This window comes from Eptatretus burgeri, chromosome 3 (assembly GCF_056783735.1).
Source record: "Eptatretus burgeri isolate ZD-2024b chromosome 3, Ebu_testis_v1, whole genome shotgun sequence".
Taxonomy (NCBI): domain Eukaryota; kingdom Metazoa; phylum Chordata; class Myxini; order Myxiniformes; family Myxinidae; genus Eptatretus; species Eptatretus burgeri.
This window is the reverse complement of record NC_140963.1, coordinates 146,075,045-146,102,544: the sequence shown is the minus strand read 5'-3', so window position 1 is coordinate 146,102,544 and position 27,500 is coordinate 146,075,045. Positions and strand designations below refer to the sequence as shown.

At 45.1% G+C, this 27,500-nt stretch overlaps 1 protein-coding gene across 2 annotated transcripts in view; it reads right to left on the bottom strand.

The window, feature by feature from the left end:
* The window catches only part of LOC147031225 (integrin alpha-6-like), a 378,714-nt gene that overhangs the window by 147,700 nt on the left and 203,514 nt on the right, over positions 1-27,500 (bottom strand). For both annotated transcript variants that reach the window (XM_085876100.1, XM_085876099.1), the window contains exons 13-15: positions 16,066-16,209; positions 6,993-7,105; positions 6,650-6,809 (exon numbers count right to left, since the gene is read on the bottom strand). In XM_085876100.1, coding sequence (XP_085732226.1) covers positions 6,650-6,809; positions 6,993-7,105; positions 16,066-16,209 — 417 coding nt within the window. The remainder of the gene's footprint in view (positions 1-6,649; positions 6,810-6,992; positions 7,106-16,065; positions 16,210-27,500) is intronic.

Below are 27,500 nucleotides of genomic sequence, written 5' to 3'. Positions count from 1 at the left end.
AAGGAAAGAAGCCACCCTCATAGACAAGGGGGCAGAAAGGCCTGTAGGCCAATTGTGCGAGTGACCTGGAGGAGCGGCCAGGTCCGCTAGACCGGGGGGGGGGTGTCCTACCCGCGTCCTCGCGACGAGTTGGCGGAGGAGCCGCAGATGTGGCCGCGTGGCTGTGCCCCGACTCCGTGCTCCTTGGCGGGTTTCGTTGGCATGACGTTTGGGGTGGGGTGGGAACGGGGCCCCCTTTTGTACTATCTCAGCGCAGGGGAAAGGGGAATTGTTGATGCCCTGGGGGAGGAGAATGGCTGGCTGGCTTGGGTCCCGCGACGAGCGATCACACACCGCGACCTCGTCGCCGACCGCCGTCCTTCTCGCCTCGGACCCGAGCTCCTTTGCCTCTTCCCGCAACTCTTCTCAGCCGATTCCAGAACCCAACTCGATGACACTCTGACTTCGCCACCCGACTCGACTGACCCTCCACCCGACTCGACTGACTTCATTCACCTTGCGTTCGCCTTCTTATAGGCCGGCAGGAGCAGCAAATATGCAAATATCCGGATCAGGATGACCTCGGGGGCGGAGCCACGCTCGCCCATTGGTCGGAGGAAAGGGGGCGTGAATCTCCCCTGATCCTAGAACTTGCATATATCGATTTCACACAGACGCGCCTGGAGGCGGGGCCAAGCCGCCCCGCGCTTGCTAATTGGACGGAGGAAAAGTGGGCGTGTAGCGTTCTTGATCCGATTTTTCCCTCGGAAAGGCCGCTATTTGCGCTCGCGGCTCGGTGCGTTCGGCACCAATCGCCGAACGGGCCCGAGACAGCCCGACGCTCAGTGTTCACAGGTGGTGCGGGAATGGCCGTAGAAGGAGAGAGGTGAAGGTGGTCGAGGGTTTTCGGTGGTGGTTGGATGGTTATGGTGCCATTTGGGAATGGCGGTGATGCGATGTTGTGGGAGTGAGTTGTGAAGGTAAAGGTCGTGGCTGTTGACGTTGTTGTTGTTGTCTGAGGGTTGGAGCGTGGTTGTAGTTGGTGACGATGGCTGGCGTGGTGGTTACGGTGGTTGTTGTGTTATGGCGGTTGAGACGTAGTTGGTTCACTTGGCATAGCACTCCATCTGAACGAGCCGTTACCATGCTCGAGCCGTGCGTACCCGAGCGGATGGTTACCGAGGTACGTCGGTCCAAATACACAATTACGATAGCAACGGCCTTCCTAATCCCCAATACGCACCGTGGCAAACCAATGGCAGAAAGGACAAGGACGAGCTGGGACATTCAACAAAAGGGGAATTTTTTTTACAATAATCGGGGAGGGGAAGCACACAAAGAGCAGAGTTATCACGACTATAAGAAATGCAATGTACAATGAGCAAAGCACTGACACAGTTGTTACTTACAGACAGGGCCCAAGGACACACACACGCACACACAAATGCCTCGAAAGAGATGGACCTCGAGGTCTTTATTGCCCCGTCAGCTCGGAGGGAAGACGGGCTGAGGGAAAATAAGCTAGCTTGGACCTGTCCACGTCGTGTGGTTCGACGATCTTGGGGTAACGGGACTCGAACCCGCAACACGAGGCCGCTCCAAGCACCAGGTATAGAAGGTAGCATCAGGCGTTGGCACGCTCCTCTGGCTCGCAGGTAGGTGTCACGAGATGATCTCCCTAGTTGAGATGGTCGACCGCCCGCAGCAATGCGCCAGACGAGACGCCTCGGATCCGTGCGATGCAGTCAGCCACAGACCCAGACAGAGACGCGCACTCGAGCAGACTGGATAAAATTCAATCGCCTTTGTCGCTTTTCTTTTTGGGGCAAGTCCACTCCCGTGGCCTGCTCCCACTGGGTGGACGGCGTGTCACGGCTCTGCCTTCTTACCGAGGACCGCCCCGACTCTGGTCTGCTTGTCGCCCATTGGGCAGAAGACGATGCATCCCCTTATTTGGCGCGCAGCCAAAGCGAAACGCTTTGTGACCATATACGGTGCAAAATCCACACCGAAACGCACACCGCCTGGTGCATGGAATTCCAAACACGCCTGCATGCCAGTGAGCGAGCGAAGAGCGCTGACAATGTCGCTAGCAGAGGGTTGTCGTTGTCGTTGCTGATGTAAAATGTCAAAATCCTATCTATAAAATAACCCACAGCGCACGTACAAAATTCCTGTGTGACACAAGGGATGGATTCTAACTCGAAACACACACTTACCGATATAACTGAACTGTAAGGACTCTGGCTGTTGTGCGCAGTCAGCTTCCAAATTTGTAACAATGTACAGTATGTATGTATGTATGTATGTATGTATGTTAATATTTGTTTTTTTTATGAAAATAAAGTTTTGTGTATTCAGAGTTGACATTTACACCTCCTGTGTGGTCATTATATTCATTTATCAGGTTCTGTGGAGGGGGTAACGGGACTTTGTTAACATCCTGTAGATTATTATTGGTTAATAGGCATTGTTATAGTGTTACCGTAGAAGTGGAATCTGATGTTATTTGTCGAATGGATGCTCATGAATGTGCCGTTGATGTTTTTGGTTAAGTCTGACCCGATCTTTCAATATGGTGCTATTCAGGAAGATGTGCTGCTAACTTTGTCCACTTCTTGAAGAAGTTTATTTGTATTTAAATGTCTGGTAATTGTTTTGCATTTATTCACATGTTTGTGTACTTGAATAACTGTCATTTATCAAAAAGGCTTCAGCACTATTTCGAGATAAAGAATAAAAACCTGTCGGTCATCTGATCATGGTAACACGCTTGCAAGCTTTTGTACCCAGCGAGCTTCGACAAAAATAATTTAAAAACTTACCATGGGAGTAATTCACATAACCGTTATCATGTTGGGTTACTATGTTAGCATAGCACTCCATCTGGATGAAATGGGTTAAGAAACAAATCAGCATATCGGAAGAGCACCTCAATTCCCTAAAATTGTGGCATGCCTTTCTGATGACCAACATATGGAAAGCTCCACATGGGTCATGACAAAAATACGGATTTCTTTAAAATACGGAAGGAGTTTTCACCCATGCATCGAGATCAGACCACGGAAGGCATCAAAACAAATGACCATCGAACTCGGAAGACCCATCAACAAAAGCACAATGCAGGACTTCAAGAAGAAGTACCAGCAATAAATAAAGAGCCGAGGCATTGACATGCTGGAAAAGCTTCCACAGCAAATGCAAGGCAGGCCTGTTCTTCTTGGCAGAAACTTGGAAGTGATGGTTCAAGAGTACATCCATGGCATACGACTTGCAGAGGGGTCGTCAATCGACTCAACGTCATTGCAGCAGGATGGGCAATCGTCATTAGTGAAAACTGTGCAATCAAGGAAAGTTTTCTGCTCTGGGGTAGGACTTGAATCAGTGCTATTCTACTGTGAACTGCGATTTGAAATTGTTCAATGTTCCATCGCGTTCACCATTAATCCTTTACAATTTCACTTGTTCTTTTACAAATCCCAGCCGCTCCTTTTGAATGTAAATCTGTTTTGTTTTCGTACTAAATTTAATGTCGAGAAAATAATTTGGCACAAAACTCCCATGATACTTCCGCAGTGTCATATTGGTAAGCAGAAACAAGCAACGTCATCTTGAATTTTTCCAAGTACCTATAACTATACTCGCAGAGTATCCATGCTAAGGGCGATCTTGTCCCAAGAATGCAATAGGTTCTTCTGATACATACTTTATTTTGGCGGTGTATAGACAAATGACAGCTGCCTCAATCACTCCGGAAAATAAAATAAAACAATAACCCAGGTTATGTGCATGAAGAAAAATATATGGTACTGCTTATAATTCAAAACTCCTCACTGCACTGGAAAACGTGGGGACACTGTGAAGGGTGGGGACTTGTAATCCCCTCTCCCTCCTTGAGTGGCACTACACGATGCACATTCACATTGAGTATTTGCATCACCTATCCTATCCTTCAGTGTCATGTCACACATACACCTCACCATTCTCATTTCATTTTGTTCACAACTCTGTTCATCCTCCGTTTTGATCACCCATGTTTCACTGCCACACAACACCACACTTCTAACGCAAGCTGCATAAAGTTTTCCCTTTAGTCGAAGAGAGGTCCCTTTCAATGTCAATCGGGGTAACAATTCCCTCAATTTCCTCCACACACAATGGTATGGTGGCCTTTGCACACACAATGGTATGGTCGCTTGCTCCTAAATGCTCCCCTATCTCCAGCTCCTCCACAATATTAGGATCGTTACTTAAAAGGAGGTCTCACACTGCACTCGCCCTCGGGGGCTTTTCTACAAACTGAGTTAAAAAGCAATCTTGGACTAAATCTCGGAAATACTCATCTGCTCTTCCCTTTCCCTGTTCCTGGATCCAATCTATCCCTGGCAACTTAAAATCCCCCATAATCAATACCCTTCCCTTACCACATGCCAATTTGAATTCTTCATGTTCTCCTCCTTCCTCCTCTTCCTTCACACCCAGAGCTTTATAAAAGCATCTTACCAGTATCTTACTGTTTTTACAATCTCTAATCTCTACCCATACAGAATCCTTAACATTTATTCCTTCCTTAATGTCACCATTTTCTCTTGATACAATGCTGTCCTTTAACCAGATTGCTACTCCTCCTGTTCTCTCATTCTTATCACACTGATACACCTTGTAGCCTTCTAATCCTGTCCTCCAGTTACTCTCCTCCTTAAACCATGTCTCACTTACTGCAACTATATCGTACTACTCACTGTCTACTTTGGCCTCCCGAGTTGAGATGTTCCATCTTATTATTTAAACTTCTGGCATTGGTAAAGAATATGTTTAACTTTTCCCTTCCTGAAATTCTATTTTCCTGCCTGGCCTTACTCATTACAATTTCCTCATCCGTTCCTTCCTTTATAGCTTCCCCACCCTCCACTGACCTAAAAAAAAGCCTGAATTTCTTCCTCAATTCCCACTGGAAACCTTGCTGCCCCCTTTCTAATAAATATACGGACATCATTCCGGAAACACTCCCTTTGTCCCCGAAATGGTTCCCAGTGCTTCTTAAATGTAAAACCCTCCTCCCTACACCATTCTTCCAGCCATTGGTTAACATCTATTACTCTGCTCATAATTTCCTAATCTTAGGAGAATCCCAGAAAACATTAACTTACAATCCTTTGCTTTTAGCCACTTACCCAGTATCCTGTATCTATTTTTCAAAACCTCTGAATAAACTTTCCCGAACTAATTTGCTCCGACGTGCATCAAAACCAACTCCTTCCGACTCTGACCCGATATGATGTCACCCTTCCTTCAATGTCTCTAACTTCTGCTCCTTCAAAACTGCACGTAACTCTATGTCTACGATCCTTCCTGCAGAAAGAATAATCTACATATTTAATAATCTCATCACCCACAAAAACTGGCTTCCACACATCAATCCTACCAATCTCTATGACTGCACCTTCACCACTGCCTGCGCCCACTGCACCACTATTGCCTGCGCCCGCTGCACCACCACTGCTCGCGCCCGCTGCACCAGCACTGCCCGTGCCCGCTGAACCACCACTGCCTGCGCCCGCTGCACCACCACTGCCCGCGCTCGCTGTCTCACCACTGCCCGCGCTCGCTGTCTCACCACTGCCCGCGCTCACTGTCTGACCACTGCCCACGCTCCTGTTGCATCCTGACCACTGCCTGCTCCCGTTGCATCCTGACCACTGCCTGCTCCCGTTGCATCCTGACCACTGCCTGCTCCCGTTGCATCCTGACCACTGCCTGCTCCCATTGCACCCTCACCACTGTCTGCTCCCGTTGCACCCTCACCACTGCCTGCTCCCGTTGCACCCTCACCACCTCCAATATCCTCAGCAACCTCACTCCACAACCGTAACCAACTATTATCTACAAATTTCTCACATTCTGCTTCTTGTTGCAAATGATCTATCCGTCCCTTCAACCTCATAACAACTATCCTCAAGTGGGCCATTTCCTCACACTTCCTACAACAATGAGTACCCTCTGCTTCCCCTATTCTTGTTGTGGCCCACAATGAGCATCTATCACATTTTATGTACTTCTTGTCCTTTCTCCTTCGGTCTAGATTTATACCCTTTTTCACCCCCATACTCCTAAGGCCCAAACTGACTTAAACGTTAAACTTAAGAAGAGGCCTCCCCCAGCTTCTTTCAATTACTAACACAAACCACGATAACAAACCACGCAAAAAACACAAAAAACATTTATCTTGTTCTGACTGAGGAGCAGAAACAGCTGCATGTGAAAACCGGAAGTGACGTCAACAACTTCTCGTTGTTGTTGACGTCAATGTCAACAATCACTGGAAGTGAGATCAACATGTTTGACATTTTAATTCTCTATTTATATATATTTTTGTCAAAACTGAATTTAAATCTTTTCATCCTGGCTATTGATCGATTTTAAATGTATTTTCATTTCTCTCCAAGTACATTTTGGATTTTAATTTGTTTTATTCCTTTTCTATTCATATCTTATCCTGTTTGGAGTTAGGGGTTGTTCAGTATAAATTTATAACAGTTTTTAGTGTCAATGAATAAGCTCAATAGCATTGAATTTCTTCCCACTGCACAAAGTCAAATAAATGCCGCCTTGTCCGAATCCATATCGAGGTAAATCACGAGGATCACCACGTTTTACTGCACAACCTTACCTCTGGTACTTCTTTCTTCCGATGGCCACCGTAGCTCACGGAGTGTGGGAGAACAAGCTGGAAATGTGCCTCGTAGGCATCATCACCGGTGTTTTCGACCTCAACCTCCAAGGCCAACGTTTTCTGGTCTTTCAGTGACAACACCTGGTGACCGTCCACTCTGCAAACCGAGAGAAGCAAAGCACGGAAACAAAAAGCCTTTGAAAGAATCTGCTTGTTCACCCATAATATTCCAGTTTAAATGAGAGCATTGATATGTGCATCGTGTATTGTACAATTGCTTTTCCCGATAATCTCTAGTTTAGTACACTCATAAATGTAAGCAAATAAATGACCATCACACCTCTTAAGTCGATCAAAAGTATCGTCCTCAGAGTGTGAACAGTAATAGTAACGAAGACTCATTTCACTTTGGCAGATGTTATCGTCTCCACATCCCTCTTTGATGAAATTTATCTGCAATAGAAACACTGTCGTTATCATGTGCTATCACTTCCTTTGTCAGTTTGTTAATGAAGAAGGAAGCAATTGAAGAATAAAGCCTTTACCCATTATAAGGAGATAAGTTGTCCATTTAATGAAATGATTACTTGATCTATTGACAGAGTGTTCAAGACAATGCAGGTCATGTCACCTTTTTATTTGAGGAAGCTGTGTAATAACTACTAGCCAAACCCACGCTCCGAGCGAGGTTTCTAAAGTGAGGGTTGTTAGGACGTCAAGATATCCAGTGTTCACAATAGACTGTCTGGAAAATCCTCTTTATCTCCTTGCTGATGACTCCACCCTCTGCCGTACCATCTGTCATCCCTCAGACAGGCATGCAGCAGCTTCTTCGCTCTCTGCAGATCTGGATAATATCACAAACTGGTCCAACACGTGGTACATGTCTTTCAACGCTGACAAATGTCACAGTCTCACTCTGTCTCTCTGAAAGGACCATTGAACCCCCCCCCCCGCCCCCGCCCATCTCCTTTCTCAAAAATCCACTGGAATAAGTCCTTTCATTCAAGCTTCTGGGTCTCACTACTTGCCATGATCTTTCCTGGGAAAGCCAAATTTCCAGCCTGACCTCCAAAACCAGTCGCCGACTGGGAATCCTCTGTCGTGCAAAGTCCTTCTTCGGCCCACCTGAGCTCCTGACCACTTACAAAGCTTTCGTCCGCAGCCTGATGGAGTACTGCTCTCCGCTCTGGGCTGGTGCTCCCGCCTCTCACTTTTCTCGACTTCATGCTGTGGAAACCAAGGCATTTAGGATCATTGGCATCTCCTGCGGTGAGGCTGAGTCTTTGGGCCTCTCACTCTCTCACTGAAGGCAGGTCTGTGATCTTTCTGTCTTCCACAAAGCTGTTCTCCAGTCATTCTCTTTTCCGGTCTCTCCCCCCCCTGCTCTGTCTGTGATATGTCCCCCCCCCCATATTTCTGCAGGGCGCTCAAGGTCCGCCAGCAACTCCCTTCTGGTGAAACTATCAAAATCACAAATCACTGCTCACCTTCACTCTTTCATTCCTCTTTTTTTCTCACAGTTGGAATAAACTCCCACACTCTCTTCAATCCCATTCTTCCCTCCAGGACTTCAAAACAGCAGTTCATTACCACTTCTTATCTTCCCCCATCCAAGACCTCAATCTTTTTTACCCCTGTTAATCCACCCCAAACCCACCTCCTTCAAATTCCCTGCTTTCCTTTCTGAAAGTCCCTGTAATGTCCATCTTGTATACCCCGTGTTCCCCGCCCCATCCCTCTCCCTTCCCCAGATCTCCTAATGTCTCTGTTCCCCATCATTTTGTCCTTCCCTTCCCCAGTTGGACTGGTTGAGCTGATCGCATACAGGTGTAAGGCATCTGCATGACAACACAGCCACATGGGTGCCTCCAAGATCAAGGAGATGCCACACACAGAATCCAACAATTGCATGGAATGCATAAAGTCAAACAAAGTTCCAAGTTCCAGCAAGTGACTCAGATGACGAAGATAATGATGAAGATTAATGACATTTTGGCGATTTGGACTGTTCATAGACAGACGTTTAAAACATGTTAAATGTCATTAGAAACTGGGTCGTAAATTTTATAGTGGAAGGGAAATGTCCATAATTTGTTTAAACTTTTTTGAATATGATCCCTGGTTGTTTTCATGAAGAGTAGATACATGTAGATGGAATTAACAGCTCTGACTGCATTGGCAAACTGGTGGTTCAATAAAAGGTGCTAAGTGCAGAATTATAGTCCAAAAAAAAATAAAGAAAATACCATTTCCATTCAATTTTGTGTTTTTACCATCATGACATCGCATAATATTCAGATAAAATTGTATTAGTTGTGCAGAAATACAAAGACATCTCATATCAATATGTTAACAATTAATGAGGAATCTTGACTGTAGGAGCTGAGAAAGAAGAAGTCTGCCAATCTTCCAGATTTGCGCATCAGCCGCCAAAACCTGACAAGTTCAGGTCAGGTCAGGTATGGGAGCATGTGCCAGAACAGCGCGTCGCTGCGTCCACTTTCCGCCGGTACTCCAGGGGCCTCCGTCTGGCCATCCCCCAGGCAGATGCCAGGCCCATCCCCATCTCCTTGAGATGATGGTCAACCTGCTGCAACCATGAGGCACGTGGTCGGCCCACTGGCCTCCTCCACTCATGAGACTCCCTCGCTGAGAGAATCTGGTGAGCAGGATCAGCGTCAGGAAAACGAGCCACATGTCCATACAGCCGCAGCTGACGCTCACGGACTATGCAGGTAACAAATCTCATCCGAGTCTCTCTCAGCAACCGCTCGTTGGACACAAAATCCGACCAGCGATAGCCAAGGATTCTCCGAAGAGACCTGGTACCAAAGGAATTAAGTCTCCGTCTCAGATCCTTGGTCAAAGTCCAAGTCTCGCACCCATAGAGCAAGACTGGAAGTACCAAGGACCTGAAGACTCGGACTTTCGTCCTCCCGCACAGGTACTGGCAGCGCCACACCCCATGATCCAGTGAATCCATGACTCCCCAGGCCCGACCCAGACGTCTATTGACCTCCGGCTCACAACCTGCGGAGACATGAATATCACTGCCAAGGTAAGTGAATCTATCCACGACCTCAACATCCTCACCACAAACAGACACAGACAGGACAGCAGCATCCAAGATGTCACCGAAAGCCTGGATCTTAGTTTTGACCCAAGAAATCCGTAATCCCAACGGCTCCGACTCCTCATTCAGCACCTCCAGGGCCCCCAAGAGGATGTCTAAAGTCTCCGCAAAGATGACTGCATCATCTGCAAAATCAAGGTCCGAGATCTTGACATTGCCAAACGATGCACCGCAACTTGATCTCTCCGACATCCTCCCAAAAATCCAGTCCATACAAGTGCTGAAAAGTGTGGGGGCAAGTACACATCCCTGACGAACTCCAGTAACAACTGGAAATAAGTCAGAGATGGTACCACCACACTTCACAGCACTCTCAGTACCAGAGTAGAGTTCAGACATCAGATCGATCAGTTTCGGTGGCACCCCACGAAGACCAAGAATCCTCCAGAGGACATCCCGATTCACTGAATCGAACGCTTTACAGAGATCAACATAGGCTGCAAGCAGCCCCTGCCGAAACTCTCGTCTGCGTTCGGTGAGGACACGAAGTGCAAGGATACGGTCAATCGTTGACCTCTTTGGTGTAAAGCCTGACTGCTCTGGACGCTGGTGCTCAAGCAGATGGTGGCGAACCCTATCAAGAATTATCCGAGCGAAGACCTTGCCCGGCAATGAGAGCAGCGTCACCCCTCGGTAGTTGTTGCAGTCTTGGCGATCACCCTTCCCTTACCAGAGAGGGACAACAAGGCCCCTCTTCCAGTCAGTTGGGATGATGCCTGTGTTCCAGGCAGAGCACAAAACTGCATGCAACGACACGAGTGCAGCATTTCCACCAGCCTTGAGAAGTTCAGCATGGATGCCACAGATCCCTGGAGCTTTGCCCCGTTTCAACTGGTTCACCGCAGCCCGTGTTTCCACAAGCGATGGTGGACCACAGTTGATTCGAGGGTCAGCAACAGGGATTGTAACACCCTTGACGTCCAACTCGACAGCTGGGCGATCAGCCTGGTACAACCGCTCAAAGTAACCGGCCCAGCGGGCCTTCACTTCAGACTCCTCTGTCAAGAGCCTACCACTTTCTGCTCGAACTGCAGTGCTCCGAGGGATGGGCTTGGATGAACGTAATGCGCGAATTCCCCTGTAAGCGGGACGAGAATCACCTGTCCACAGGTGATGCTCTACCCCCTCACAGATTCCTCCCACATAGGCCTCCTTGTCCACCCTCAGTGCACCTACAGTTTTACGCCTCAGCTCCCTGAACAGCTCAGCTCTGCCATTCAGCCTGGCCCTGCGACTCTGGTCAATGGTATCCAGTGTCCCTTGAGAGACAAAATTCTTCTTTGCCCTGCGGTGAACTCCAAGGCATCCACCGGCAACATCAAGGACGGTGGTCTTGAAGGTGCTCCACAACTCTTCAGGACCCCCCAAAGCACCCAGACCCCCCAAGTGTCCACTCAGCCTGTTCGCAAACTCCTCAGCTACTCTCTCATCCCTGAGCTTGGCAACATCCAGCCTAGGCTGGGATGGTACCATTCTCCAGGATTTAAGGTGCAGCTTTAGAGTTGCTACAACAAGCCTGTGGTCAGTATTGAGGAACTGAGCACTCCGGTAGACCCTGCAGTTCTGGATCATCCTCCAACGACCGTCAATGAGGACATGGTCAATCTCCTTTGCCACACCGCCAGCGTTGGAATACCAAGTCCAGCGATGAGCTTGCGGGTGCTGAAACCATGAACCAGCCACCCTAAGTCCATGACTTCTTGCAAAGTCAAGGAACTTAGTGCTATTCTGGTTCATAGTTCCTGACCCATGGGGACCAACACACACCTCATAACCATCCCTATCAGTTCCATTCGATGCATTGAAATCCCCCAAGACTAGAAGTGTATCTCGTCTGGGGCACTGATCAACCACAGACTCGAGTGTGGCGTAGAATGTGTCCTTCACGGTGAGATCACTCGCCTCAGTCGGAGCATAAATAGAGACCAGGGAAATGACACCTAAGGAGTGGCGAATCCTTAATCTCATAATACGCTCGTTGACTGGTGTTACCTCAATTATCATTGGGGTCAGCTTATTGGACACAGCTACAGCAACTCCTTGGGTATGGTAACCATCAGAGTGACCAGACCAATAGTAGGTGTAACCACCCACCATTATCTCGCCGCAATCCGGTCTCCGAACCTCAGAGAGAGCTGCAATCCCGATGTCCAAACGCTTGAGCTCAGATGATAACAGAGACAGGTGATCATCCTCTCTTAGGGATAGGACATTCCAGGCACCCACCCGAAGGGACCGCCTCAGGTTAATCCAAGGAGACCGCCATCTGGTGGACGACACCTCAGCACCACTCCGACACACTCTCCCGCAATCTGACCCAGGGATGTTACCCCGTGGTTTCCCTCCTATCAAAGATTAGGGGTCCCGAAGGCTTTGCCCCAATCCTGTCATCCGGTGAGCTGCCCTGCGAAGGGAAGCTGCACAGGAGGTACTCCCACGGAGTGGGTTTTCAGATTTTTTTGCGTTTTTGCGTTTTGCGGAATGAATCGTTTTACGGTGGCCGGAGTGCAAATCCTGCCACCAACCTCCTAATAAGAAGTAACCCAACTGCAGGACGACGTCCGCAGACACAGTTGGGCACTAGATATGGATGGCCGTTGGCTCACAAGGAGCTCCTCCGCCCTTTGACAGGTTTTGTTTTTAATCCTGCTGGGTGTCCATATCCAAACACCCTCCTCACCAGAAAACCTGGTGGGGGAGACGGTTTAGTCGCCGACAACCCGACCATGGAACAGGTTAGTACAGGTTTACATGGTACCTGTAGCAGGTCACAGATCGAACCTGACCTGACATTAAGTTAATTGACTTTCATTTCCCACTGTGGATCGGCTCGCATCGCTCACCTCACCACACGTCGCTACAGTGGGACAAACGCTGCCACGTTATAAAAAAAAAATAATGACAACATCGCAGCGTGCACTCCACGTTATAAAAAACACCTCACCACAACAATATTAAAAACACCTTACAACCAAGAAATGAACAACACCTCCAGCCATGTTATTAAAAACAACTTACAACCACATCATTAAAACACCTTACAACCACGTTATTAAAAACACCTGACAACCACGTGATTAAAAACACCTTACAACCACGCTATTAAAAACACCTTACAACCACGTTATTAAAAACGCCTTTCAACCACGTTATTAAAAACACCGAACAAGCACATTAATAAAAACGCCTTACAACCACGTAATTTAAAACACCTTACAACCACGTAATTCAAAACACCTGACAACCACGTTATTAAAAACACCTTACAACCACGTTATTAAAAACACCTTACAATCACGTTATTAAAAACACCTTACAATCACGTAATTAAAAACACCTTACAACCACGCTATTAAAAACACCTTACAACCACGTTATTAAAAACGCCTTTCAACCACGTTATTAAAAACACCGAACAAGCACATTAATAAAAACGCCTTACAACCACGTAATTTAAAACACCTTACAACCACGTAATTCAAAACACCTGACAACCACGTTATTAAAAACACCTTACAATCACGTTATTAAAAACACCTTACAATCACGTTATTAAAAACACCGAACAAGCACATTAATAAAAATGCCTTACAACCATGTAATTTAAAACACCTTACAACCACGTAATTTAAAACACCTTCCAACCGCATAATTCAAAACACCTTACAACCACGTAATTTAAAACACCTTACAACCACGTAATTCAAAACACCTGACAACCACATTATTAAAAACACCTTACAATCACGTTATTAAAAACACCTTACAATCACGTTATTAAAAACACCTTACAATCACGTTATTAAAAACACCGAACAAGCACATTAATAAAAACGCCTTACAACCATGTAATTTAAAACACCTTACAACCACGTAATTTAAAACACCTTCCAACCGCATAATTCAAAACACCTTACAATCACGTAATTCAAAACACCTGACAACCACGTTATTCAAAACACCTGACAACCACGTTATTAAAAACACCTTACAACCACGTTATTAAAAACACCTTACAACCACGTTATTAAAACACCGAACAAGCACATTAATAAAAACGCCTTACAACCACGTAATTTAAAACACCTTACAACCACGTAATTTAAAACACCTTCCAACCACATAATTCAAAACACCTTACAATCACGTTATGAAAAACACCTTACAACCACGTTATTAAAAACAACTTACAACCACGTAATTAAAAACACCTTACAACCACGTTATTGAAAACACCTCACCCCACTGTTATTACAAATTCACTTGGCTAGCTTGGCCAAAGTCTTTCACAAACTGGCTGGCCAGGCCTGACGTTCCAATTCGGCTCAGACAGGAATTTGTTACCTGTTTAGGGTTCCGTCGATAGCTCACGTACTCTTCCTGAAGGACACCGTGGGATCTTTAAAGTACACCAACTAATGCTGGCAGATGGGATGCCAGTTTAACATCGAACCGAGAAACGGCACACATCGATGTTCACCCTACGTGTGAAACACCGGGATGAGAGTTGGGTCGGGATTCAAATCCAGGCTAGATAGCTCAGTGGAGAGTGTGTATAGCTCTCGGCTGTCGTGCCAGCCCCCATGTTAATTAATCATTGTCGTTGGATGGAATTGACCGATTACTTTGTGGTTATAATAATTTTGACAAAAAATATAACTTGGATGACGTGGAGGGTGGAGTCAGGATTGGAGGAAGATGTATCAAAAACCTAAAGTAATCTGATGATACAACTCTGTTGGCAGAAAGTAAAGAGGACCGTAAGTGCAACCAAACGGAACGGCTGGCTTGGCAAGCGATAGCAAGCCGATTGGTAATGGGACATACCCCCAATGTTTGGAGACATCTGATCAAGAATGTCACCAGAAATCGGCCATGATTTAATGGAACTGGATAACTGGTTATAATTGTACAGATAGTCAGAGGTATGTCGACCATCAAATGTTAGTCGATACACTGTCCATGCGTATGTCAAATTTTCTCCAAATTTCTGTCTGGCAAGTATTAAACAATGCTAACGAATGTTATGGATATAGTTATGCATCAAATAAAGGTCACATTTGGGCCATAGGGGTGTCTTGGTGGTAATATCACACTTGAAACTATGGCCGGGAGAAATCACACGTGATGCCCCAAGATATGTAATAAACAATCCATATACAGCACATGCATAATGTGATCATGGCTAGAAAAATCGAACTGGCAATGGGATTCATCATTCATGGGTAAAGACTAATCTGACTCCACCTCTGAAAAAAGAAATCGTACATCCACTATTTTGCCATTCCGTTAGCTCAAAGACATATTCAAAAGTGTTATCCTCACAATTTCCATGCCTTCCCTATAAATTTTCTCTTTCGTGTGAAAAATACCAAAATCGACTATAAAAAGCATCAAATGTCAATAGGACGCAGCCCATCGGCATCACAGGCATTCTGATGGACACAGTTTGTGTGGACCCCAGGCTTTAAGCCTTCTGGTCTGTAGGATAATTCCTTCATGGCTCAGTGGAATTGGAATCTATCTAAGGCATATAAACATGATGTATTATAAACCTGGTGTTGGCTTAATGGCGAGAGTTGTGGGCTTGGTATCCTAGGATCCTGAGTTCAAATCCCACTCAGCTGTTGAATTAATACCAGGTGAGGTTGACTCTGCCTGTCATTCTTGCAAGGTCGGCAAAATGAGTGCCAACATGTGTTGTCGTGGCGACCCGTCCAGGATTGTGCCCAATAGCCAAGGAGACTGCTCAGGCAGCACCAACGCTCTGCACAGAGTATGGTCCCAATGGATGGATGGATAGTAAAGACTCATGGACACAGCTTTGTTAGCTAAAAATCGTTGCCGCTTACCTAAAGGCCTAGCAATTCTAGACGGTGATCTGATCCATTCATCTGAGGGGGGTGCGATAAGTATAGAATGCTTTAATCACGTCAAGTCTCGTCTAAATTTCTTGCAATTTAATTACGACTGTTTAAAGATGCAACTGTAAGTTGGACAGAATTGACCTAATCGTGAGTGGTTATAATACTTTTTACGTCTGGAAGGAGTTTCCCATTAAACACCATGATAACCTATGATAGGCTATACCTCAACACGGAGTTCGTCCGATTAGCAAATTGGGGAAGGGGGAAAAACCCATTTTCTTGGCCTCTATTGTAAATTGGCAACATCGATTTGAAATGTTTACATCAACAAAGAAAGATATGATTGAGTGAGAGGAATGAATGTGGGGAGAATGAAAACAAATAAAGATCCTCAGTAATCTTTTCCTCACCTTAGCCGTAACTGGCTTCCTTGTAGATACATCCAGCACTGGAGATAGTGTGTGATCAACTTGTAATGGCTGGTGTTGAGAGGCCTCCTTTATGTGATAGGATAGCTCGACAGGAATTGCTCGTAGCTTGTCTTTGATGTCTTCCTGTAAATAAACATGAAAGAGCCTGCAGTCAGCATCACATTGCTGCTAAAATATCCTGATTTATAACAATATCTGGACTTGGAGAGATATTCAGACAGTTCCAGGATGCAAACAATAAAATGGTGTATGTCACATGACTGAGAGGGAAGGCTCACCTCAACATTGCATTGATGGCATGCCAAGATGGATCAGTACCTTTGTTCTAATATCTTGCACAGGTACTCTTGGTTCTCTGCATTTGGCCTGTACACCTTTCATTACATTCTCTCGTCCTGAAAGTCAACTTACATCTCTCCCATTTACAAGAAGGGTTCAAAAACAATCCTCTCAATGACAGGTCAGAGAGCTTACTTCCAATTATAGACAAAGTAATGGAATCCATCATCATTGTGACATCAATGATTCCTTTTTCAAACCTGGTGTCTGACCATCAGTTTTGATTCCATCCGAACTACTCAACTTTGGATAGTTACAATGCCGTTTTTCAATCAATGATCGTTGGAGGCCTGAAATCTTAAACAAGAGGTCAGGACTGTCTCACTGGATATCTAATGAGGCAAATTGACACAATCTTGCATCCTGCTGTGTGCCTCTCTCAGTGTCTGTACTCTATAATCATACAAGGTCACTTTTATACCTCCATTTGCAAAGTCAACACATTACTATGAACAAAATCATCTCCCCTTCTCTCCCAGTGGAGGCTGGAGTGCCCTAAGGCAGTGTATTGGACCCATACTTGTTCCTCACATACATGAACAACCTCTCTGAAGCTCCAGAAGCCCCCAATCCTCTTTGCAGATAACTTAATATTGTGTATGCCTGGTGTTGACTTCATGGTTTGGGGTGGCGGGCTTTGGATTCTGGGGTCCTGAATTCAAATCCTGCTCGGCTGTTGAATTAATACCAGGTGGGGTTAACTCGGCCTGTTATCCTTCCGAGGTCGGCAAAATGAGTGCCAGAATGCTGGTATACTGTGTCGGAGTGGCAACCCGTCCAGGATTGTGCCCAATAGCCAAGGAAACTGCCTAAGCAGCACCAACGCTCTGCACAGATTATGGTCCCAATATCCTCCTCTCATATTGTGGTGTACAGTATCACACTCCAATGACCAGCTGGACAGCATGCTGCATCACTGTCTGTTGATTGGGAATTGATGAGATGCTGGTCTGATAAATGGAACAAGTCTTAAGCTGTCAATCTGGAAGGATGGTCAAATGGATCTTATTTGCACAGTCAGGCACTGGAAGAAGTTTAGTCTCTTGAACCTCTTGGCTTCACTTTCAGTCATGACATCACCTGGGCAGACAACATATCAAAGCCTGCCTCCAAAGCTAACTGCATTAGGTAGTCTGCATCATTCAAATTCATTCCATGAAAAATCAGAATTGCTCACAACCTACAAGGCCTTTGTCTGTAGCCCAATAGGGTATTGCTCTCCAACATGGACTGGCAACCCCTGCATCACACCTGTCTCATGGATCCTCTGTCAGCTAAAGCTGTCAGCATTACTGGAATCTCGAGTAATGTAGAAGCACAAAGCCTGTTGTTCTCACATTGTAGACAGGTCGGTCACCTCTGTTTTCCATGACCACGACTCTATTCTTTCTTCATCGCTTCTCTGGCGCTCCAACCCTCATTAGCTGACACATGCATTTTTCCAGTCACTCCTAGTTAAACTCAAAATCTAGGCTGGCTGCACACCTTCTCTCTTTTGCTCCTCTTTTCTCTCATTTGTGCAATGGCCTTCTTCAATATATCAGTTCTATATTCTTCCCTCAAGGGATTCAAATTGGCAGTAGTCCCCACCACCCCCCCCCCCCCCTGCTCACCAGCAAAGTAGCCTATTTCCTTTCTTCCCTTCCCTCTTGTACTGCTAATTCATTCCCCTGCTTATTCCATCCACCTGTTTCTCCATTGTCCCAATGCATAGGATGATTTCCCGCTCTCTCACCTTGCTCTTCATGAGCCAAAATTTTGTATCCATAAACGTTTAAACACGCAATCGGTGGACAGACCACACAAGACTCTGATTCCAAAAAAATCTTCAAGACAAAAACAAAAATCCCCAATTTACAACCCAGTAATAAAATGCCAATAAAACTTAAACAATCCTTAACTTTATCCGAAAGCTTGTCGAAACACAGTACTTCACATTACGGCATTGGCAAGAAAAGTTGATAATGGTCATGGATTGTGGAAGCTGAACAGTACTGGAATCTGAATGGGAGTGTAGAAATGTTCGGAGAAGAAGAGCAGCATTATTCCTGGCAGTGAGGGATTGTCCCTCGCGGGAAATAAAATGATAGCATCTGTAGAGTAGCAGAGATGACATGTCTGAAGGAGTTCAGGATATAAACACCATCAGGGTCTGGCCGATTGTCAGAGCTGAGAAGTTAATTGGTTTGAGTGACTGTGTGGGACAGGAAAACAGAAGCTCAAGTATAGTTTTGTGAAGCATGGAGTTTCAAATCTGGCAATTTTCACCAGATGCGTGGGAAAAAGACAGCCCCAACTCGAGAATTGGAGCTTACAAGCAGCGGACAGTGGTAACACAAAATAATGACACAATGTCATCTGAGGCTTGTTCTGGCAACACTGAATTGACAAGTCCCACCACTGCAGAGGCTCACAACCGGCAGAACAGCAAAATTGGACTTAGTATTTCTTATATTTTTTTATGTGTAAAAGGTCAAATCTCATGAAAGAGCTCGTACACTGAATGGATCCAGACATAACAGATCAAAGGCAACAGTACAGAGAAAGGAGAAACAAAAACAGCAGGGTTGAAGGACAAAATAGAGGGAGACTTGGACAAACAATGTATGTGGGGAGGAATGAGGGGTAGAGGAGGATGCATGGGGTGGACAAGATGGATACAAAAGCAAACGCTCAGCAAGGAAACCTGGAAATTTGGAAGGAGATGGGCTTGGGGGTGAGGGAGGGTGTTAACGAGGGGAGAAAGATTAATGGTTTTGGATCGTGGATGATCTAAGATGTTCGTGAGCATCTGTCTTGAAGACTTAGATGGAAGAATGAGATTGAAGAAAATGTGGAAGTTGGTTCCACAGGTGGGGGAAAAAATGAGGAATGGATCAGTGGAAGTGAGGAGTGATCCTGGATTTGGGTAGTTTTACCAGAAGGGGGTTGATGATGGACCATGTGTGCCCTGAAGAAACCTGGGGGGGGGGGCTGGTGTAGACAAAGCACAGAAAGAGTGCAGGGTGCAAGAACAGAAAAGAGATCGTAAAAGACAGGGACCACTGACCTGTCTGTGATGAGATAGTGATAGGCCATTAGACAGCTTTATTGCGGTACATTTCAATGATCTTGAAGGACTTGGTTTTCACGGCATCAAGCTGAGCAAAATGTGAAGCAGGGGAGCTAGCTCAGAGGAGAGAGCAGTACTCCATGAAGTTACAGACGAAGGCCTTGGAGGTGGATAGGTGTTCAGGTGTGCGAAGGAAGGACTTTGTATGATGGACGACCAACTTTGAAATGTGGCTTTCCAAAGAAAGATCATGGCAGTTAGAGAGAACCAGGAAATTGAGTGACTGAACTTCCTCAAGACAAAGTGGATAAGAAAGCAGATGAGAAAGTCAATGAGAAAGTAGATGGGAAGAAATTATATGGGAGGGTTTGCCAGATGGTCCTTTCGGAGAGAGATAGTGAGTGTGACATTTGTCAGGATTGAAAATCATATTCCATGTGTTTGACCATCTTATGGTTTTGCAAGATCTGAAGAGAGAGAAGATTATGTAGCCTGTCATGGCACATGGTAGAGTCATCAGCAAAGACATAAAGGGCAGTCAGAGATCATTGATGAAGATCAGGAAGAGGACTGCGTCCAGAACACTGCCTTGGGATACTCCAGCCTTGACAGGGAGAGAAGATGAAACGATTCCGTTGTGTCACATGTTGGCTATGAGAGTAGAGGGAGTCAGTAAGCTATGTGTGGAGTTGGCATTGGATGCCAGGCAGAGAGTTTGGTGAGTAAGGCAGAATGCCAGACTGCAGCAAAAGCTTGAGATATGTCCAGAGATATGGCCCTGACCTCATGTCTGACATTGGGGGCCTCAATCCATTGTTGGGAGACCAGGAGCAGCATATCCAAAACCAATTTTTTTAATCTAAGATGAGGTTGTTGGAGAAAATGAAGGATTTCATATCAACTGCGATGATGAACTCCATGACCTTGCTGATGATAAGAAATAAGCTAATAGGTCTGTAGTGAAGGAGATTGGTTTTTGCACCTTATTATGTGATGCACTGAAGTTGGCTCATTTCCAAGCAGATGCAAGATGATCTAGGGCAAATGAGAGAGAGTAAAAAGAACAGAAAGGATGTGCAAGAGCAGCAGAGCAGATTTTTAGGACACATGAGCTGATGCCCTCTGTATCTTTTGCATCTGAGAAGGTGGAGACGTTTCTCTCTCTGCAACTGGAATAGAGTTCAGGAGCAGATGGGTGCGACTGGGAAAGGTAGGTTCAGAAAGTGAGGGGTTGGGGGACAAAATAATTGGAAGCAAACACACAATTGAGTCATTCGGCCTTCTCACGAGCGGAGTTGGGTGTGGTGCCATTTGAAGAGAGGCAATGAATGGAGGGGGGGGAGCATACACCAGTGACGGACCTAACGAGGCACCACTAGGTTTTGGAGGAGGGAGACAAGTGTGAAAGTTCATTTTTGAGGTTGGACAGATGTTGTTTTCTGGCTCTCATGAAAGTGACACATACTGATTGTGGGCTTTGTGGAATGATCTTAGATTGCCTTCGGTGGGGTTTGCTTTCCAGGAAGAGAAAGAAAGTGTTTCAGAGTAACTGTCTCACCACAGGATTCAGTGTGGGTGGGAAGAAGAGTAGGATAATTGAAGACGAGATGGGATTTTATCTGTAACTAGATGGTATTCATTTACTAATTACCCTGCACAGTCTTGAGGACTTGGTGCAAGCCATCTCTTCTGTTTGATCCAATATGGCTGCCAGACTAGTGACCAATGATGTCACTTTTATCAAACTATATTCCCCATGGATATTTGATGAATTAGTTAAAGTTTTGAATTGATTGGTGAAGCGGTTTAAGAGAAGATTTTCAAAGATTTTTGCGTAGATCCAATATGGCTGACAGACCAGTGACATACGGTCATTTTTATCAAACTCTATTTCAGCTGAAACAGGAAACTTCTGGTTTATTGGTTTGTCTTGACTGTGATACAGACGATATAGGAAGGGAAACAGGATGCAACATGATCTGAGTAGTATGTATCTACTACACCAAAAATTGCCGGTTGTTGTGCCATTATAGTGGATGTGATCCAGTAAAGAACCCAAGTCTGTGGAGGGAACTTTCACAAGTTGTGAGAAGCCTTTGGAGGACATACACACAAGCAGTCAGGATGAGCTGGCTGCTGATAGTAGAATATTGTTGAAGTCTCCCAGGACAACAGTTGGCATTGCTTGATCGGGAATGGTGGAAAGGTTCAGGAGCAGATCTCGGAGGGGCAAAAATGTTGTCATTGGAAGGTGTGAACATGGATAGACAGCTACAACACACATCCTGAGAATGGAACGTGTGGTTATCATGACACGTCTGTTCACTTCCAGTAGAATAGGTTCCAGTGGAGTAGGGTGTGAGATGTTAGTGCTTTCAGGAAGTAGTGATGTGGCACATGCTATCATGATTCTACCATTGGATAGGTCGTGACTGCTGGTGGTGACATGATCCAACCTGAACACCTGAAAACACTCCTTGTTGAGGAAGAGGTTACCGCCAACATGTTGGTGAGGTGTGAGGAATGTTTCAGGTTTCAGAGATAGAGAGGGGCAAAGTTTTTTGGTTTTTCCAACATGGCTCCTGGAGCACGTGACATATGACATCAAAATTAACATTGAAAAATTCTACAGGAGAAGGCGCTCCAATGATGAACATTGTGTTCATTGGACCAACAATTGCAGAGAATTTTTTTTCAAACTGACCGGATCAAGCGTTGCACTTGTCAAATTATGATGTCATAATGAAGGCACCAATGACATCATCATTCACATTTCTTATTCCCCATGGGGAGTAGATGATAATGAGCCATGTGTAATTTTTTTTCCCATGGAACGGTTTCGGAGATATAGAGGTGCAAAGTTTTTCGGTTTTACCAAGATGGCGCCCATACCACGTGATTGATGATGGTCAGAATTACAACAAAATATTCTACAGGAGGGGTCACATCTATTTGGAAGATCTTGTGTCAATAAGACTAACGGTTGCTTGGAGAAATGAATTGTTAAAATGCAGACACGTACGTGCAGATGTACGGCACACGTAAGCGACCGATCGCTTCACCCCACTTTTTGCTTCGCGAGCTTGAGAGGGTGGGGTGAGTGGGAGGCTTTGAGAGGGTGGGGTGAGTGGGAGGCTTTGAGAGGGTGGGGTGAGTGGGAGGCTTTGAGAGGGTGGGGTGAATAGGAATGCAGAAATGGGGGAAATTTTGGCGTGAAAGCTAAGACATCTGACACTTTCAGATTCCAAGTCAATTTTCCGACTCTGACTCTCTGAAAAATCCCCTATAAATCTTTGCTGATGACTCCACCCTCTGCCGTACCATCGGTCATCCCTCAGACCAGCAAGCATAAGCTTCTTCGCTCACTGCAGATCTGGGTAAAATCATAAACTGGTCCAACATGTAAAACATGTCTTTCAATCCAGACAAATCTCACACTCTCACTATGTCTCTCTGAAAAGACCATTTAGAAAACACTCCCATCCACTTTCTCAACAATTCTCTGGAAGAAGTCCTTTCTTTCAAGCTTCTGGGTCTCACTATCTGCCATGACCTTTCCTGGGAAAGTCACATTTCCAACCTTGCCTCAAAAGCCAGTCGCCGACTGGGAATCCTACGTCATGCAAAGTCCTTCCTCGGCCCACCTGAGCTCCTGACCACTTACAAAGCTATCGTCCACAGCCTGATGGAGTACTGCTCTCTCCTCTGGGCTAGTGCTCCTGCCTCCCACCTTTCTCGGCTTCACGCTATGGAAACCAATGCATTTCGGTTCATTGGCATATCCCGCAATAAGGCTGAGTCTTTGGGCGTCTCACTTTCTCACGGCAGGCTGGTCGGTGGTCTTTCTGTCTTCTACCGTCTCCTCTCCAGCTCACCCACCCCTCCCCACTGCTCTCTCTGCGATTTGTCCGCACCACATTTCCGCAGGGTGCTCAAGGTCCGCCAACAACCCCCTTCTGGTAAAACTACCAAAATCACAAATCACTGCTCACCTTCACTCTTTCATTCCTCTTTTTTTCCCACCTTTGGAATAAACTCCCTTACTCTATTCAATCCCATTCTTTCCCTCCAGGCCTTCAAAACAGCTGTTCACTACCACCTCTTATCCTCTCCCATCCAAATCCTCGATCTTTTGTACCCCCGATAATCCTCCCAACCCCACCTCCTTCAAATTCCCTGCTTTCCTTCCTGAAAGTCCCTGTGATGTCCATCTTGTATTCCCCATGTTCCCCACCCCATCCCTCTCCCTTCCACAGATCTCCTAATGTCTCTGTTCCCCACTGTTTTGTCCTTCCCACTCCCACCCTCTCGTCTCATGCCCCCCTTGCTGTGTGTTGTATGTTAGCGTTCACACGAGCCTCGACAAGGTATTCAAAAAAAAAATCATTATTAAACTGCCATGGTCTAAAAACTCCAAAGCCCCTCCAGGGAGATCCTGTGAAACCAAAACTAAAACATATTCACAAATTATGAAACCAAAGGCCAGATTATGCCACTACACTACTCCCCCTCGTCGTACATTAACCGAACAGAAGATACAAACCAAATACAATATGGTGGACGAGAAGAGAAGTAGACTGACCATGTAAAAACCAAAACAAAAAAAGTCACAGCAAAGAGAAATGGTCAAGCAAAATGCACTCTTATAAATATCATGCTGGGAAGTGTACATGATGCCCAGAGCAATAATATATGATGGTAAGGGTATTGTTGTAGTAGGTGTTGATCCGTTGGTCAGTGGGATGGTCGGCTCTGGTGCTGTGCCAAGAAAAGCTGGCTTCATGGGATCTATGGAGACTGTATCATGACCACTGATAATATTGAGTGTTGAAGTCGTTATGAGCACGGTGCTAAACACTAATGAGCATTAGCACCGAAGGTCACGTGGCACCAACACCAATCTAGAGTGTTCTCGGAAGGTGAAGACGAACGGTAGTGTGAGGTACAGCGTTTCCCTCTCCCAACAAGTGGTACACGAAGATGGGCATGATTGGTGTTGCACAGCATGGAGTTCCAGGACGAGCTTCATTAGGTCTGCCATTTCAGATTGTAGCTGTGTGATGTGCTGTGGTGGACATGTCATCACATTAGCCATGGTCGGTGTAACGGTTTTTTCAATGCAACACAAGGTTGCAAGTGGCATCATTGACAGGTTGTGGCAATGATGCTGAAGCAGCATCCCTGTAGGTTAGAGTAGGAATTTGAAAATTCCCTTCAAAAAAAGTTCGATAGAAATTCTACAGAGCTCAATAGAATTTTAACAGAACTCAATATAATTTTATGGAACCTGATGAAATTCTACAGAACTCTGAGGAGAGGTTGGTTGTTCTCTAAAATTCATTCGACATTCTATGGAAGATCCATTGAAATATTTATATAACTCTGCAATTAATTCTTTTGAACACCCATTCTCTGCGGAGTTTTATAAATATTTAAATGGATTTCTAGAGAACGTCCAATGAATTATAAGGAACACCCATTCTCCGCAAAGTTTTATAAATGTTTAAATGGATTTCGATAGAACATCTAATTAATTCTATAGAACACCCCTTCTTTGGATCTTGGAGTAAGTTGGTACCCTGGAGGTGTAGTGTACATTGTCCTCCAGTGTAAGGACATGCTTTTGTACTCAACAACCAAACTAGGGAAAGTGGAGCTCTTGAACATTGATCGGCAGTCCGTCTCAGAGATGGAAACTGATTGCAAACCCCCCTGCTGCCTTGTAGGGTATGTCTCTTTTGACAAAGGTTTGGCCTACAGCTGATACTGTCGTGGCGTCAGGAAGGGCATCCAGCCACAAACATGCCTTTTGGCGCTTGGAGGAGTTACTATGAGCGCCTAATAAATGAGGAGTTCCCTTGGAACAGGGATATCCTGGAGGTAGTCGAGCTTGTCCAGGGACCACCACCTGAGATAAAGAATGAATGGGTGAAAAAAGCCATCGATGAAATGAAGAATGATAAAGCAGCGAGCAGCACTGGTACTGTCGCACAGATGCCGAAGGCATCTGGCTATATTGAAGTGAATTTAATCACTCAATTGAAAGATGCAATTATAAGGGAGACAGCTGTCGCAGATGACTGGTTGAAGAGTGTAATGGTGAATATGTATAAACAGAAAGGTGATGCCTTCGTTTGGAGCAACTACATGGGTCTGAAGCTGCTGAACCATAGAAGTAAGTTGGTCAAGAGAGTCATAGATAAATTAATGAGAGTGTGTTGTTAACATACATGAAATGCAATATGGTTTCATGCCAGGATGGGGCACGATAGAGACAATTTTTATAGTTCAGCAATTACAGGAAAAAATATCTGTGGAAGAAGAGACAGCTGTACTTTATATTTGTGGATTTGGAGAAGGCATTCAATAGGGTACCTCAAGAAGTGGTGCAATGGCCCATGAGAAAGTTACGTGTGAAAGATTGGTTAGTTAGGATAGTTATGGTGATGTATGATAGCTCAAAAACTTCTGCGAGGGCAAATGGAGTGCAGAGTACGGATTTTGAAGTGAAAGTGGGTGTTCATCAGGGGGTTAGTCTTGAGCCAAATCCTGTTCATTATGGTTCTTGAGGCTATATCACAGGAATTTAGAGGAGGCTTACCTTGAGAACTCCTGCATGCTGATGACCTAGTGCTGATAGCCAACAGTGTGGAAGAGGTAATGGGCAAATGTACAGTATGGAAGGAGGGTATGGAGGCCAGAGGACTGAAAGTGAATACAGGGAAAACAAAAGTACTTGTCAGTAGTGTGGGAGAAGGAAGTGTGTAAAAAGGGGGAGGTGGCCCTGTGTTGTCTGTAGAAAAGGTGTCGGTAGCAATTCAATATTGTGTAAATCCTGTAAATTCTGGGTGCACAAGAGGTGTTGTGGCATTGAGGGTAAACTGCAGGTGGTCCCTGACTTCAAATGTGCTGTTTGTATAGGTAAGCAAGTGCCTCGAGTTAGAGCAGAAAGGTTAGTTTAAGGGAATATATCCCTGGCATGTGTTGATAAATTCTGTTACCTTGGTGATGTGATTGGTGCAGGTGGTGGTGTGGAGGCAGCAGTGAATGCAAGAATTAGAAGTGGCTGGAGGAAGTTTAGGGAGATTTAACCCCAATTTACATCAAAAGGGACCTCTCTCCAATTAAAGGGAAAACTTTATGCAGCTTGCGTTAGAAGCGTGATGTTGTGCGGCAGTGAAACATTTGGGTGATCAAAAATGAGGATGAACGGAGGTGTGAACGAAATGAAATGAGAATTGTGAGGTTAATGTGTGACATGACACTGAAGGATAAGAAATCAAATGTGGAATTAAGAGATAGGTTAGGTATAGAAAGCATTAGTGAGGTTATGTGTCAGAGTAGGTTGAGATGGTTTGGACATGTAGAAAGGATGTGGTCAGGTAGTTGTGTGAAGAGGTGTATAAACATGAATGTGAATGGAAGGAGAGCTAGAGGCCATCCGAGGAAAACATGGGGTGTGTTGCCGAGAGACGATCTTAGAGTTAAAGGCCAAACAAGAGGGCCAGCAAGAGATCATGTATGCAGCCTGGAAAGCAGCCAATAGGTGAACTGAGGCTTACACATACAAGCATGGAAACAGTCATAAGACGACGATGATGATGATGATGATGATGATAGGAATCTATTCCCATATTTATAAAACTCTGTGGAGAATGGATGTTCTACAGAATTAATTAGACGCTCAAAAGAAATCCATTTCCATATTTATAAAACTGCAGAGAATGTGTGTTCCACAGAATTAATTAGATGTTCTTGAGAAATCCATTTAAATATTGATAAAACTATGTGGGGAATGAGTGTTTTACAGAATTAATTAGATGTTCTCGAGAAATCCATTTAAATATTTACAAAACTATGTGGGAAATGGGTGATTTACAGAATTAATGAAATGTTCTCGAGAAATCCATTTAAATATTTACAAAACTATATGGGAAATGGGTGTTTTACAGAATTAATAAGATGTTCTCTCGAAATCCATTTTAATATTTACAAAACTATATGGAGAATGGGTATTCCACAG